At 50.2% G+C, this 16,075-nt stretch overlaps 1 protein-coding gene across 5 annotated transcripts in view; it reads right to left on the bottom strand.

Annotated features, from left to right (window-relative positions):
* The window catches only part of CUX2 (cut like homeobox 2), a 319,501-nt gene that overhangs the window by 169,874 nt on the left and 133,552 nt on the right, over positions 1-16,075 (bottom strand). Inside the window, exon 1 of one of the 5 annotated variants that reach the window (XM_031650757.1) lies at positions 10,331-10,444. The exons of 3 other annotated variants lie outside the window; for them this stretch is intronic. Coding sequence is in view for 1 of the 2 variants with exons in the window: in XM_031650755.1 (XP_031506615.1) it covers positions 20-139 (120 nt within the window). In the remaining variant the exon portion in view is untranslated. Of the gene's footprint in view, positions 1-19; positions 1,437-10,330; positions 10,445-16,075 lie in introns of those variants that run through there. One more of the 5 variants, XM_031650755.1, reaches the window with a different exon arrangement.

Genomic DNA, 16,075 nt, shown 5'->3' with positions numbered 1-16,075 from the left:
TTCATCAAAACAGCCTCACCTTGGCTTCCCGCCAGCTGCTGGCTTGCCTAATAGACTCCACAGCCGAGAGGGGCCTCCTGCCCAGCGGAAGAGCAATAAATTTCTCATCAAACAGCCGATGGAGAAACAAGATGAACATCTGTTTTGCTGCAATGAAACTCCTGTGTTCTTCAGAATGCACAAACCGCCTCTGACAGACCACCCCAAAGGCGGCTTCCCTGGCACGCGGCGGCCCCACGGAATATTCCGCCCGGTTATTTCAATCAGGTAATTTAAGGAGACTTTTGCATTCTTCTCTCTGCAGCTGCCGGAGCTCTGCAAAGACTATTCCGGCGCAGTCGATAATAAATGCCATCCTGGGACCCTGTAGTATGAAGGCAATTTTATGATACCCATTATGTGGCAATGTAACTTCATTAAAAGCTGTTTATTCCCTCTAAGCATTTTAAGCACTTTCCCTCACCCATAAAGGAGGAGCCCGGGAAGTTATTTTTACAGAAAGGGTTCTAGGCCGTATTTCTTCCCTCAATAACTCAGGGGAGCCTCGCCCACTTGCCTTCTCACTTTGAGGAGGGGAAGCAGCCCTGGGTCTGGGGAGGCTGGGGGAGGACTAGGTTTTCCCTGGGACCCAGGCATGGGGCCACCTCAGCTGCAGGAGTTGAGAGGTCCAGGAGAGGAGAGGATGGAGGCCTCAGTTCCACCAGACCCTCAGAGGCCCTTTGTTCCTATCAGACTGGGCTGAAGAAAGTTCCAGAATATGAGAGCCAAAGCCAGCGTTTTCCAAACTGGGTGTCCCCCAAACCTTTCCTTTTACTTTTCTACACTGACACGAATCCAAAGAAATTATTTCTCAGCCTGTCGTAAAGGCCCAAATTCTCCTTTGCAGGGACAGCTGGAGGCTGAAGGATCATTTCTTAGCCCAAGACTTGAATGCCACATGTGCAGGGTTCTTCGGCGGAGGTCTGCAGGCCCAGGCAGAGAGGAGCAATTCTTACGGGTCTGTGGAATTGGTTTCCCTCCCTGTAGAGGGGTCTGCTGATGTCCTGCACGGGAGACGTGGAAGGTGGCATTCTGCTTCTTGGAAAGCAGGAGAGGGAGAAAGTAGGGAGGGAATGAATGAGACTGCAGAGAGGAACACCTGCAGGCATCCGTCAGGGCTGCGGAGGGTTCTCGAAGACTTCTTTAATTCGGAGAGTTTGGTGTCCGAGGGGAAGAAGGACAGAGGGTCAGAAGCCTACAGCCCAGCAGGGTGATGCGGGGGGAGGGTTGGGTCAGGGGGCCCCATGGGGGCTGGAATTCTGCCAGGGATGCATTGGAGCACAAGACGGGATCTGGACTAGTGCCATGGCAGGATCCAGGGTCAGGGTAAAAATCACAGTCCCAGGGGCTGGGCACGGTGGCTCACGCCCGTAATCCCAGCACTCTGGTGGGCCAGGCGGGCAGGTCACCTGAGGTCAGTAGTTCAAGATTAGCCTGGCCAACAGGGCGAATCCCTGTCTCTACCAAAAATACAAAATGAGCTGGACATGGTGGCATGTGCCTGTAGTCCCAGCTACTCGGGAGGCTGAGGCAGGAGAATCACTTGAACCCAGGAGGTGGAGGTTGCAGTGAGCTGAGATCGCACCACTGCACTCCAGCCTGGGGGACAGAGCAAGACTCAAAACAAAAACAAAACAAAACAAAACCACAGCCCCTGCTGACCAAGCATATCATAGACGAAACTAAAGGAAAGGGTAGGCAAAACAACAACAACCACAATAACAACAACCACGGGGATGGCTCAGATCAGCCGGAATGAACTCTGTGCCACGCACCATTCTAACCCATTCAATCCTCTCAACACCACCATGAAGTAGGATCATTATTAAACCCATTCTGCAGATTTGGAAACTGAGGCCCAAAGAAGTGAAGTTAAACATCCCCAGGTCACAGAGCTAGTAAACAGAATTCATCATGAACATTTCTTGGGCGCTTGGAGTTCCCATCCTGTGCACCTTTTCTGTGGTCTCCTGATTTATCTTTCTAATACTCCTCCACAGTGGTGTGGGTATTATGCCCATCTTACAGGTGAAGAAACTAAGGCTCAGAGAGGGGAAGTGATTTAAGCAGGTCAGTCAGGGGCAGAGCTGGGGCTGAAATGCATTCCAAAGTCCTTGACCCCTTCGGGCACTGTTTCCTGGCCTTCCAGGGGTCCTGCTGGGCTCCTTGTGAGGGGCTCCTCAATGACGAGGGGAGTCCACAGTCCCCTCTAGGGCTCCCACTATTGCCCTGTCCAGTCTAATCTCTGTGCAGTAGCCCAGGGAATGTCTGAAAGGTAAACTAATCCTTCCAAACCCTCCTCGGCTGCTGCTGGCTCTGAGCAAAAGGCCCTGCATGGTCCTGCACAGTCTGCTCCCAGGTCTCTCTCAGCCCTGCTTTCCCCTGTGCTGACTGCTGACCCCCTTGCGGTCATTCCCCGTTGCAGAGTCCAGACGCACTCCTGGACCTGGCACATGCACACGGTCCTCCTGCTCAGCCCTGGGATGCCACGACCACAGGACATCCCTAAGCCCCCAAGGCCTCTGAGCTTCCATCTGAGCCTTCATCATAGGCATAAATCACTGGGCTTCATTCCAAATGGCCATCCCATAAATGTCCATCTCCCTCATTAAACGCTGACTTGGTCTTGTTTGCCTGTGTACCCAGCCCCTGGCATGATGCCAGGCACATAGTAGGTATTTAAGAAATATTCACTGACTGATCTAAGTGGGGACCCCTGCCCTCCCTCCCAGTGTCCCACCTGTGGCCCTTCCCTTTCCATCCCAGCTGGTCCCTTGCAAATCCAGTCCTAGTTCTCAGCCACATTCTATGTTTTAAATGGGGAAGGGAGAGTGGCTAGACTGGGTCATAAATCCACCCTTGAGCCAAGGAAGTTGTGGAACAAGAATGAACCCAGTCAGAGGGCTGGGCTTGTCAACCTGACAGCAAATTACATTCCTGCCAGACCACGGGGCTGTCTGCCCAAAATACAGATATGTACCGGGGTCTCTCATACAGAGAGGCCACAGTATATTAGATTTATCATACACTCCAGCCAAGATGTGCTGCCGAGATTTCGGGGCAAGATTTATTACACTGGCTGGTTTTTAAAATGAAAGTGAAAAGAGGATATTCTGGCAAAACTGCGGGCTGTTAATGGGGTGAGAATCACATAAAATAGATCATCTTGGAATCTCTTCTTCTAGACACAGACAGACCTTTGCAGAAAACCCCAGGGTTTCTGGAAAAAAGATGCTCGACCCAGTGTTTTTACACAGAACCACTGGGTGACCTTGGGTGAATTACTCTCATGCTTTGGATGTGTATTTCTTATCGGCAAACAACAATAAGAACAAACAATGACAGCTATAACTTATTGATTGCTTACTACACGCTGGGCATTTTGTATGGGGTGATTCTCTGAATGGTGGCAACAATGCTTTGAGACAGTTATATTTTTATTCCCATTATAGAGATGAGGAAACTGAGGTCCACAGAGGTATCATCACTAGGACAATCAACAGCAAAACCCGAATGCTAACCCAGGTCTGGGGCCAGCCCGGTCAAAAACCTTCAATGACCTCTGACCTTCCATTCCATGAAAAGTTAGCTCTGCCTGTTCAGATGAAAGCTACCAGAAAAATCATCCTCGACTGTGCGCTGTGGCTCACGTCTATAATCCCAGCACTTTGGGAAGTCGAGGCAGGCAGATCATTCGAGGTCAGGGGTTCGAGACCAGCCTGGCCAACACAGTGAAATTCCATCTTTACTAAAAATAAAAAAATTAGCCAGGCATGGTAGCGTGCACCTGTAGTCCCAGCTATTTGGGAGGCTGAGGCAGGAGAATTGCTTGAGCCTGGAAGGTAGAGGTTGCAGTGAGCTGAGATTGCACCAGTGCACTCCAGCCTGGGTGAAAGAGTGAGACTCTGCTCAAAATAATAATAATAATAATAATAATAATAATAATTCTTGTCCTCAAAATGGAAACTGCAACTAGGAAGCCCCAGCCACCCCTTGGTCCTGGTGGTGTCTGTCCTTTGCAGAGATGGCTGCAGGGGGAAAAAGGGGTGGCAATTTCATTTGATTTCTCATGGTGTTTGCTTTTAGATTCTCAGGCTCTCAAGCAGGTTTAGCTTGTGCTGAGTAAATGCGGGCCCTGCTCCCAAGTAGGCATGGAAAACATTTTAGACACATAAGCCACAGGGGTGCTGGCATGCCAGAGGGGACAGAGATGAGAAGACATCCTGAAGAAGCCCAGCACGGGGAAGACCCAAAACTCTAGAACAGTGGTTCTCAAGCTGGGGCAATTTTGTCCTCAGGGGGACATGTGGCTATATGTAAAGATATATTGGATAGTCACAACTAGGGGGGTGCTACTGGCATCTAGTGGGTGGAGGCCGGAGATGTTGCTAAACATCTTACAAGGCACAGGACAGCCCTGCGATGAGACATTTTCCAGTCCAAACTGCCCTTCATGTGCGAGGTTGAGAAAACTGGATCTCAAAGGACCTGCAGGCATTTCCTCCAGCAAACAGACTGGAGGAATTGGGGAATGAATGGGAGAGGAGCTCAGATCAGTGTGGGCCAAGAAAGTCACATGTGAACAAGTTTCAGGCCAACAAAGTAAAGCAGTCCTGATGGTCAGGAGCCCTCTCCCCAAAGGTGGCCCAGCATACACTGGTGAGCTGATACATCCTGTGGACGGAAAATCGAGCCTAGAGTGGGGGCTGGACACAACCACCTTTTTTTTTCTCATCCAAACCTGACACTGAATAAAGTCCCCAGGACAAGAGCAATGATGTTTGGGGTTCCTTCCAGAATCTCCCATGGATTAGTCCATTTAATCCTGCCCACAGCCCCATGACACGGGCACTGTGGTTATCCTTATATAATAGAACAGGAAACTGAGGCTTCGAGAGGTAAAAGTCACTTGTCTAAGGTTACAAAGCCGGCAGGTAGGGAAGTCAGGGCTCGAGCGCCCGAGTCTCCCTGATCCCAACGCTCATTAGGAAGATATTCCTCACACTGGGCATGGTGGCTCACACCTGTAATCTCAGTGCTTTTGGGAGGCCAAGGCATGAGGATTGCTTGAGGTCAGGAGTTCAAGACCAGCCTGGGCAATATAGTGAGACCCTGTTTCTACAAAATTAAAAAAAAAATTAGGTGTGCTGCACATCTGTGGTCCCAGGTACTCAGGAGGCTGAGGCAGGAGGATCGCTTGAGCCCAGGAGTTTGAGGAGGCAGTGAGCTGTGATCGCATCACTGTATTGCAGCCTGGGCAACAGAGCGAAACAACTCTGTCTCTTAAAAAAAAAAAAAGAGACTCCTCAAACCCCATCAGTTCTCCCCCCAACCCAGGGAAAAGCGCCCACTGCCACCCCGCCCCTGCCACCTACTGCTTTGATTTAGAAACCGAGGCAGGAGATCTGGACCCAACATTCAAGACCTAAGTTCAACAGTTCAGCCGTCTCTCATGTTAAAGACACAAAAACATGCTCAATAAGCTGCCCAGATCCCCGCTTACTTTTTTTTTTAAACCAAAACACTGCAACTGGCGGTGAAAAAGACATTGTCTTGAACACACACTTTAATTGATGTCTCCGACCATTCAGTAACATGGATAAAAGAAAACTTGCTTTATTAATAGGCCCTCATGCTAATTAGCACAATTTATTGCCAGGGAGGCAGTCCCTACCTTCTGCAAATGTTATGAGTGTAGACAAAAAAACTTTTGTTGAGAACCCAACACGACATCGCCGCGTGACCAAGCCTGCCACAAAGAGATGGGAAAAGCATACAGCTTAGAGAGGCCACTCAGAGGCATGGGGTGCTGCTCTATAAATTTATTATGTCACTTGACCATTTCCCAGTAATCAGAAAGCCCCAAATTTAAATGTCGGCTGGTTTCTGCCCATAAATACGTGTTTCTCACCACTTTGAGGAAGGTTCCCTAATGACTGTGAAGCTTTGTGGAAAAGTGTGAAAAAAAAAAAAAAAGGTGTGGGTGAGGAGGGGGTTGGTAAAAAAAAATCTTAAATGTTTAATATTCAATAAATGTGTCAATTTTACATACAGAGGCAAATGGGTCTTTATTGAGGAATTGGTAAATTTCCTCAGAGAAAAGTAAGTGCATTTTAGCCTTCAAGGAGTCCCAGATGAATAGAAATGGAATGTGATTTGTGATAAAACTCAGCTGCTCTATAAAAGACGTTAAATAAATGTTGCTGTTTCACCAGGGATGTACAAAATTGATTGCATTATAGACTGATTCTAGGATGCTGCATCCCTGTACGGCCCCCTCATCAGCTTCTGTGTGTGGGGGGAGCTGCTTCCAGAGACAATTTAGACTGCTTGGCGACTCCTCTTCCTAATGCTGTAGCAGAATTTTCTGGAATTGTAAGATTTCCCCTTTATATTTCGATTTCAGTTGAACCATAGAAAACTGCTGCTATTTGACTATTTTTGACCTCTTCAAAACTGCAATTTCTTCTCTATTTGCTTAATATTTCCGGTGGCCTGACCATCATCTTGGGGAAGGCTGTTGATACCTCCAAAGAGAATTGTGGTTGCTGTCTAGAGTTCACGGTTGGTGATGTCCCTGTTCCCTTTGTCTGGTCACCAGAGGGCACCCCAGTCTGCAGAGGGAATCTTACTTTTCCTTCAGCCCACCTTGGGGAGCTTGGGAGTATCCCGTGCCCTTTCCGAACCTCAGTTTTCCCCCTCTGCAAAATGGGCACAACTCCACCTTCCCCCAGGGTATCTGGAAAACTGGATGTGGTAACCATTGCAGGTAAGCTGTCCCATGCTTTCAGCCAGCTAGTATAAGGTATTGTGTATCCACCAGGGGCTGCGTGTGACTCACATGGGACACACACAGCCCTACCCTCAAGGAACTGCTAACGTCACTGTCAACACAGGACAACTTCTTCAAGTGAGAAATGAGGGTTCACAGACTGAAGGGTGGAACCAAACTGATCAGGAAAACTTCCCGGAAAGCAGGAGCGTGGTCTCATTCAGACACGTCCCTTGCTTCTCCATGCCCGCTGTCATCAGCCTGGTCCGGTCACTGCCAATTCCTGCCTGGATGCTTGCGGGTGCCTCCCTGGCTCCACGCAATTCTCTGCCATCTCACTTCCACCCTGGCAGCCGGACAGGGTATTTCAAGATGTAAACTGGATGTTGATACTTCCCTGCTTAAAATCTCCCTGGACTCCCCATCCCATTTCAGATAAAATCTGAACCCTCCAGCCCAGTCTGCAAGGCCTGTGTGGTCAGGGCCCTGCCTACTTCTCTACAGTATTTCCTCCCATAGTCCTTGTGCTTTGCTCCCACCCTCTGGCCCTTCATTTGGTTCCCGGAAACTGCCAAGCCCATACCAGCCCCAGGACCTCTGTACGTGCAGTTTCCGCTACCTGAATGCCCTCTCCTCCCAATTCTTTGCCCAGTTCAGTGGTTCCCAAAGTCTCCGGCCCAGCAGGATCAGTGTCACCTGGGATGTTGCTAGAAATGCAGATTCTCAGACAGGCTCCAGACCTACTGAATCAGAAACTCAGAGGGTAGAGCCTGGCGATTTTTTTCAAGGAAACTTCAGGTGATTCAAATGCACGCTCAAGTCTGAAAACCAATGGCCTAACTCAGCCCTGCCCCTCAGCCAAGTTTCAGCTTAAACATTACTTCCAGGAGACCAACACCCCAACATGAGGTCAGGTTCCTACTGTCATGAGCCCCCACTGCTGCCTCCTCACCTCTCTGAAGCACCATGGCAACTGTGATGTCATCATGAACGATTTCAAGTCTGTATCTCTTCATAGCTAGACTAAAAGCTCCAGGAGGGCAGGTACCCCTGTGCGCCCAGCACCTTATCGTGCCTAGCAGAGAGTAGGTGCCCTGGAACTACGTGTTGCATGAGCACATGAATGAATGCTCAAATGAACAAATGAATGAGTTCTGGAAGAATGACAGTGTTCATAAAGAAAGTGCCCCCTGGCATCCTATTTTCCATCCACCAGCCCACAGATCAACCCCATTTCCATTTGACTTTCTAAGTATCACCCTGGTCAAGTCAGAAGCCAATCACAGCAATGCATGGGGATGACCATCAAATTAGAACAGCAACAACAACAAAAGAACCAGCCAAGAGGAGATTCCCATGCAGTGGATGTGCAGCTCAGGGGCTAAGCCTGAACATCCCTCAAGAAGAACAACAAACCTCTCTCTCCCTTCTCAACAGCAACTGGCTGTGCAGAGAGCCTCCAGGCAAAAACCTGGAGACCAAAATGTGCAGGCAAGAAGTCTGCCCATCAGCTCGGAAGATTCCAGTCCCACGGTCACCCAAATCTTATGGCTGAGAGGCTGAGGCTGCCTCTAACTAAGCCTTGAGTTTATTGCAAGCTTCTCGATGCTGCACGGCAGTTTGCTCAGCTCTTGGAGCTAAAGCTGGAAGGGAAATCATTTCTTTTCCTATAACTCAGAGCAATTATATTCTCTTAGTGCGGACATCTGGCTCACTGCTGATCTCCTTACTTACGTTTTCCAAACGATATCAGTTCTGGGAAGATCAATTATTACTGAAAAGTCGAGAAACGTTCACCGGTTATTTGCATTGATTTGGTTGACAAGACACAGACTCCTTTTAAACTACAGATGTCCATGGAAGGGATAGAGAGGAGAAAAACGCAAAAACCCCAGACAGCTCGAGGTTCGGAGCCTCCACCCAGCTGCAGGAAGTGCAGAGAGTGGAAAGCGCTGGCTGGGATGCGGACACTGAACCACCCTCCCGGAGTCCCCCAAACAGAGCCATTTCCATCAAGACAAACAGGTAGCCAGTGTCAGCCAGCGCCACAAGCAGCCATGACGATATAATTGGTTCGCTACCGCATCATTTTTAATCAATAGGATCCGGAGTTTCCACAGCTTGGACAGCCCAAATCTCCCTGGCAGCCAAGAACCAGCGGGTTGTTAAAAGGCCCGATAGTTCTGCCTCGCTAATGGGTGTCTGGTTCCCTCAACCCTGCTGATTTTTAAAATAAACCTAAATTCCAATAATTGTTTAATGTTTATTTTTATTTAGTTCTGGTTCAGATGCTCTGCGTCTCTCTGACAGAAATTGATATCTGGCTCCTGGTGAGCTTTATTAAAAAACAGGCACACACACACGCACGTACACACACAAACACACACACAGAGGCACCTGCACACACACAGGCACATGCACACACACGCACTGGCATATGCACATGCACACACGCATACACACACAGGCACATGCACACATACACGCAGGCACAGGTACACACAGGCATATGCACACACACGCACACACACACAGGCACAGGCACACACACAGGTGCATGCACATGTACACAGGAACATGCACACACAGAGACATGCATACGCTGCCTGCCCATTGGGAAGTGAGTTATTTATTTGGCACAGGTGAGGCCCAGGACCCACATATCTGGATGGGAGAAGACAGAAGGGCCAATTTCCCAAGCTCTGCCTTCTCCCCGGCTCCTTCCCCGGGACGTGAAAAGGGACCCTGCCGTTCTTTCATGAGGGAGCCCTGTTCTCAGCTCAGGCACTGGACAAAGGCGACACTGGGCCTCTAATTATGGCCTGCAAACCCCTTCAGCATCACTGTGGCCACAGGCTGGGACGACTCCTCAGAGAGGGCACTCTGGGCTTTTCCCTCCCATAGCCCCAGATATGTCAGGTGGCTGTGCTCTCAGACCCGCTGAGCCACTAGCCACCTGTGTGTACAGGGACACGGGACCGGGGTTTCCCCACAAGCCATGGAAACCAGGAAGCAAGATGTCTCCCAGCTGCTTGCATTGGGTCAGAGAGACTCACTCCCACTGGTACATAAGAAACCCCTCTCGTCTGTCCTTCTGACTGGTCTCAGAAAAGCCACAGTGAGCCTGGGTATTAAGGGGAGGCTTTTGGTGCTCTCAGTGGCTGCACAGTGCACTAAGGGGCTCATGCGTTCTCTGGGAAAATCACTGCAAACTGATGACCTGCAGATCAGGCTTGCCAAGGCCAAGGCGTGTGTGAAGGTCAAACTCGAGGCTTTCCTTCCATACTCTGCACCCCGTCCATCAGACTGGGGTGTGCCCAACTTCTCCATCTCCGTCACCCCCAAGTGGAATCAGTCACCGACACCTGCTAGGATGACTGCAGGCATCATCAGCGCCTGTTCTCTCCTTGGATGCCAACGCCACTCTGGGTCACAGCCCAAGAGGCATCACCACGGCGACCAGGACCCCTCGCTGGACCCTGCCTGGAGCTTCCCCACTCCCCTCCCATTCCCACACACCTTAACCAGAGTTGCCGATGCCAGACATGGGCGTAGTCCATCCCTCCTTGATCTCTCTCGATTCCCAGGAGATGCTCCCGTGGCTTCCACATGCTTATTCCCTCCACCTCGGCCTTCTCAGCATGCTGGGCCTGAGGTCAGGGACCCAGTCACGGAGAGGAACAACCTGCTATTTTCATCTTTCCAACACACCACACATAAGAGGAAGTGATGTCAAAGTTCCTCTTTCTATTGGAGAATGGGGAAGACTGGAATCAGTGAGAAGTTTCAGCAGCAAGTGGAGAGGAATGTTGAAAAGAACCCAGGCTTTGTCATCAGAAGAGCTGGGTTTCAGGAGGCAGGGGTTGCAGTGAGCTGAGATCGTGCCACTGCACTCCAGCCTGGGTGACAGAGCGAGACACCATCTCAAAAAAAAAAAAAAAAAAAAAAAAAAGAAGAGCTGGGTGTGCATCCAGCTTCAGTCACTTCCTAGCTGTGTATCCTGGGCACATCACCCTATCCTGTGATCCGGCGGGGGCAGTTATTATTCTTTTTTTTTTTTTTTTTTGAGATGGAGTTTTGCTCTTGTTGCTCAGGCTGGAGTGCAACGGCGTGATCTCGGCTCACCACAACCTCCGCCTCCTGGGTTCAAGTGATTCTCCTGCCTCAGCCTCCCGAGTAGTTGAGATTACAGGCATGCACCACCACTCCTAGCTAATTTTGTATTTTTAGTAGAGATGGGGTTTCTCCGTGTTGGTCAGGCTGGTCTCGAACTCCTGACCTCAGGTGATCTGCCCACCTCGGCCTCCCAAAGTGCTGGGATTACAGGTGTGAGCCACCGTGCCAGTCCAGTTATTGTTCTTAATACTCTCATCCTGGGATACTCAGGCCGAATGCTCTGGTGCAATCTCTTACCACTGCATGGGGGCTGTTACTGTTGGCACCCCAATTCTTAGAGACAGGTTCCTTAAATTCTACCCCCCCAGTACCTTGCATGGGGCATCCAGTGGCCCTGTTTGCACCCAGAATTTGCTTCCATCCACAGCAGCCACAGACAACCTCTAGCGGGCTCCCTGCTGTCCTTGTATGACCCATAGGTCATTTCCTGCCACCCTCATGCCCTCTGGACCACCCTGGCCCACCACCACCCACTCCCGCAGAACCACGTCTCTGTGTGTAATCGACTCTAATAATTGTCCCAATACATACGGCGTGTACTCAGGGTCTATTATCAGCTAATGAGTAAATAATATTCTGTTCTAAATCCAAAAGCGCTATTAGATACCAGAGGGGGACTAATGGGCGTTTTAAGACCCCTTTAATCACATATTAACGTGACGCGAAGCAGGCTGCGGAGCCCATATGCCAACCGCCCTGCCACTGAGGAGGCTTTTCCTCTTTAAAAGAACAAAGTCGGCCGGGCGCAGTGGCTCAAGCCTGTAATCCCAGCACTTCGGGAGGCTGAGACGGGCGGATCACGAGGTCAGGAGATCGAGACCATCCTGGCTAACACGGTGAAACCCTGTCTCTACTAAAAAAAAAAAATACAAAAAAACTAGCCAGGTGAGGTGGCAGGCATCTGTAGTCCCAGCTACTCGGGAGGCTGAGGCAGGAGTATGGCATAAACCCAGGAGGCGGAGCTTGCAGTGAGCCGAGATCCGGCCACTGCACTCCAGCCTGGGCAATAGAGCGAGACTCCGTCTCAAAAAAAAAAAAAAAAAAAAAAAAAGAACAAAGTCGGGGAGAGAGCCAGCCCTCCATTCTCAGGGCTGGTTAGGCAGCCAGGCCGACCCGCTGGGGGTGGAAGAATGTCCCCGATCCGACTGGCTATCTTTGAATAAAACGAGTATGGTTGTGGCCATCCCTGCTTTTCTGGGGCATGGTGGGGAAAGAGGGTTCTGTTCCTATGGACGCTGTGATGAATTACCATCAACTAGGGGGTTTTAAAACAACAGGAACGTCTTCTCTTCCGCTTCTGGAGGCTGGAAGTCTGAAATTAAGGTGTGGGCTGTCAGAGCTGCACTCACTCTGCAGGTTCCAGGGGCGGGTCCTTCCTCACCACCTCCAGCTCCTGGTGGTCACGGCCATCCTTGGTGTCACTGGGCTTGTGGCATCGCTCCCATCCCTGCCTCTGTCATCACATGACTTTCTCCCTGAGTGTCCCTGTCTTCACGTGGCCTTTTGACAAGTACATCAGTCATTAGATTTAGGGCCCACCCTACTCTAGTATGGCCTCATCTTAACTGATTTCACCTGCAGAGACCCTGCTTCTAAATAAGGTCATACCCTGAGGTTCTAGGTGGACACGAATTTTGGGGGATGACATTCAATGCAGGACAGAGGTGAGTTGGAGGGCTAGTGATGACAGTGGGCAGGGAGGGCGCTCTGATATGGGCCCTCATATTCTGAGCGACTATAACATAGAGTTCCTGCCATCCTGCAACCCCCACCCCGCTGAGCATTCCAGAAAAGTTCAAGCACCCGACCCAAATTCCTCCCACGGATCCATCATGTCCTATTAGCAACTTGCGTTTCTTATTAGCTACTTCCATCGACTCATATTAATATTTGTTTTCCCTAATACAATGCAGAAGTCTTCTCCGATTAGTAACTTTCATATCACATTAGTGGAAACAACTATGAATACAATACAATCCCAATATGACACAGTTTGATGGGGAGTCGCTAACACAATGAGACTCTCCCCTGCGATGGCACAGGAATGTCGCCCTGTTGTCAGGCAGAGCTGGGGAACGTGGAAACAATCAGTCCCCAGCATGCTGAGCCACATGGGCCACCCTCAACTGACGGGATGAGGTTCTGGTGTGGTGGGAGGTCCTGCTTGGAAGGAACCAACTTAGTGCGTCTCTCCTTGTTTCCAAACACCCACCCATCAGACCGATACGGATCATTCCAGCTCTTCTCCAAAACATCTGAGCAGCCCCAGAATCTGCAGGGGACAGGCGACAGGCAGAGAGAAGGGCTCGTGACATCTTCTGCAACCCAGATCTCCACGGCTCTACCTTTATCGGTGTGACAGGCAGGGCTGGTGTTGCCCAGGTTAATTCATCAAGGATGTGTGAACACAGCAGAGTTGGGGTGATGTGAGGAGCTGCAAACTGGGTTGCTGTCTGATGGGGCCTCAGGAAATGGATGGGGGAGGAACAGCGCTAAGACGGTGCACATCTGTCAGGGTAGTTTAGAAAGACCTCACTCCAGCCAGCAGCGCTCCGGATTGGTTTGAGTTCAAATCTTATTACTGCCCAGAGAGTTCACAATAGGTGTCCTTATTATTGCCCTTATTACTGCCCAGCACAGCAGGTGAACTCTCTGTGCCTCGGTTTCCTCCTCTGTAAAATGGGGATAAAACAGGGCCTACCCTGGGCACAGTGGCTCACAACTGTAATCCCAGCACTTTGAGAGGCAGAGATGGGTGGTTAACTTGAGGTCAGGAGTTCAAGACCAGCCTGGCCAACATGGTGAAACCCCATCTCTACAAGAATACACAAATTAGCTGGACGTGGTGGTGTGTACCTGTAATTCTAGCTACTCAGAAGGCAGAGGCATGAGTAATCGCTTGAACTCAGGAAGCAGAGGTTGCAGTGAGCTGAGATCATGCCACTGCACTTCAGCCTGGGCAACAGAGCAAGACTCCATCTCGAAAAAGAAACAAACAAACAAACAAACAAAAAAAAACCCCAGGGCCAGCCCAATAGGATTGTTAGGAGGATTAAATGAGATAGGAACAGAAAAAAACTTAGAGCCTAGCACTGCGTCTGACACATGGTAAATCTGCCTTAAGATGCAGCACAGGCGATGGCTGCAAATCCTGAAGTGACTCGGTCCCCTCCACCATGGACGGGGGCCACCCCCGCTTGCCTTTCAAGTTCACCCACTTGTTCTGAGTGAGCTCTGAGGTAGGCATTACAGAAAAATACAAAGTTGAGAATGAAACAGGCCCTCCCCTCGAGAAGCCCATGGTCTACTTAGGGGCAGAAGCTACAGAACCGAGAGGCAGGGCTCATATCACAAGAGGTTTTCGAGCCACGTCAAGGAGTGTGAACTTTATCTTGATGGAAATAGGGAACAGTGGAAGAAGTAAAAGCCCCCAAGCTTCAGTGCGGGCGAAGGAACGAAGGCCTGTAGGGACAGGGTACGGTGCTTCCCTTGGTGCCAAACCACCTGTCATCTCATTCCTGGCAGATAGAGAGGCCACGGGACAGCAAGAGACAGAGACAGACAGGGGCCGGGAGGACAGTGCAGAAGCTGAGACTGTGAGCTTCTTGTGACAGCGCTGGTGCTCTCCCTCTCCCTGCCAGCCTGTCTGGGAGACTGGCAGAGCCCCCGCCCTGCCCTGCCACAATCCATTCCAAGCTATCCCAGGCAAGGTTGCCGAATAATTCCCACCGCCTCCAAACGGCACTCCACGTGGCAGCCAGCAGCCTGCTGCCAAGGGGCAAGTGGCCAAGATTCCCTTCCAACAGAGACATCCCCTCGCCAATCAGAATGTGGCCGGCACGCGTCCCAGAAAGTCGGACGGTTGCTGTCCACCAAGCAGATGACGCTGTCAGGACTTCTCGGTCCTGGGCAGTGTCCACTACCCCCGCCCAAGCCTCCCAGCAAGGAGGGTCCACACTCAGGAACCAAACACCTGCCCCCTTCCACATTTAGCCTCTGCAGATCCTCCAGATGAAAGCACAGGCTCTAGAGTCAAAATGCGAGGGCTCAAAGCCTGGCCCCTCCATCAAGCAGCTGTGCAAACCAGAGCAAGTCACTTAACTTCTCTGAGCCCTGGGTTGTGTTCACAACACGGGGTTCATACCTCACAGAGTTGTTGGGTGGGTTAAATGAGAGTATCTGCAAGAAGTGCTTTTCCAGTGCCTGGCGCTTAGTCCATGCTCAATAAATGTTAGTTTGGGTATTACCATCTACAGTATGTTGTCTACTCAGAACTCAGCTAACTGATAATGTCAGCTTTCCAGAATGGAGCTAGGAGCCAGAGGGTTAGAAGAAAAGGCTTCCAAGCAGTTAAAATAAATGTCGCAGGCTGGGCGTGGTGGCTCACGCCTGTAATCCCAGTGCTTTGGGAAGCTAAGGCAGGAGAATAACTTGAGGCCAGAAGATCAAGACCAGCCTGGGCAACAATAGTGAGACTTTGTCTTTACCAAAAAAATGAAAAAAGTTAGCCAGGTGTGATAGTGCACACCTATAATCCCAGCTACTCAGGAGGCTGAGGCAGGAGGATCACCTGAGCCCAGGAGGTTGAGGCTGCAGTGAGCCATGATCACACCACTGCACCCCAGCCTGGGTGACAGAGAGAGACCCAGTCTATAAAAAAAAAAGAGTCAAAGTGGACACACTGAAAGCCCAATCATGAAAACCATTCCATATTAGTAATATTAGAGTAACATGCTTAATATAATCATAATTAGTAATCACCACCACCAAACACTGTGGATAGTAATTTAAATACATCTTGGCATTTCACCAGTAGGATGCTGGTAAATGTTAAACAATCAGCTCTCTGGAGAAAAAGGACAAATTCTGATATTTACCATTTCCATGGTGTACATTTTCCCACCACGGTCAATTTCAAGCCCTGCTGTGATGTCACTCCACATGGAGCTGGAAGGCGATGCTTAGAGCTGGTTCTCACCCACCAGCTCTGGTCACTGCTGCATGAACCCTCTCCACATCCCAATGAGGTCAGTGCTATTTTTACCCCCATTTTGTAGACAAGGACAATGAGGCCCAGATACACATATT

This window comes from Papio anubis, chromosome 9, assembly GCF_008728515.1.
Source record: "Papio anubis isolate 15944 chromosome 9, Panubis1.0, whole genome shotgun sequence".
NCBI lineage: Eukaryota > Metazoa > Chordata > Mammalia > Primates > Cercopithecidae > Papio > Papio anubis.
Note: the sequence above shows the minus strand (reverse complement) of the source record. Positions and strands in the feature narration are given on the sequence as shown.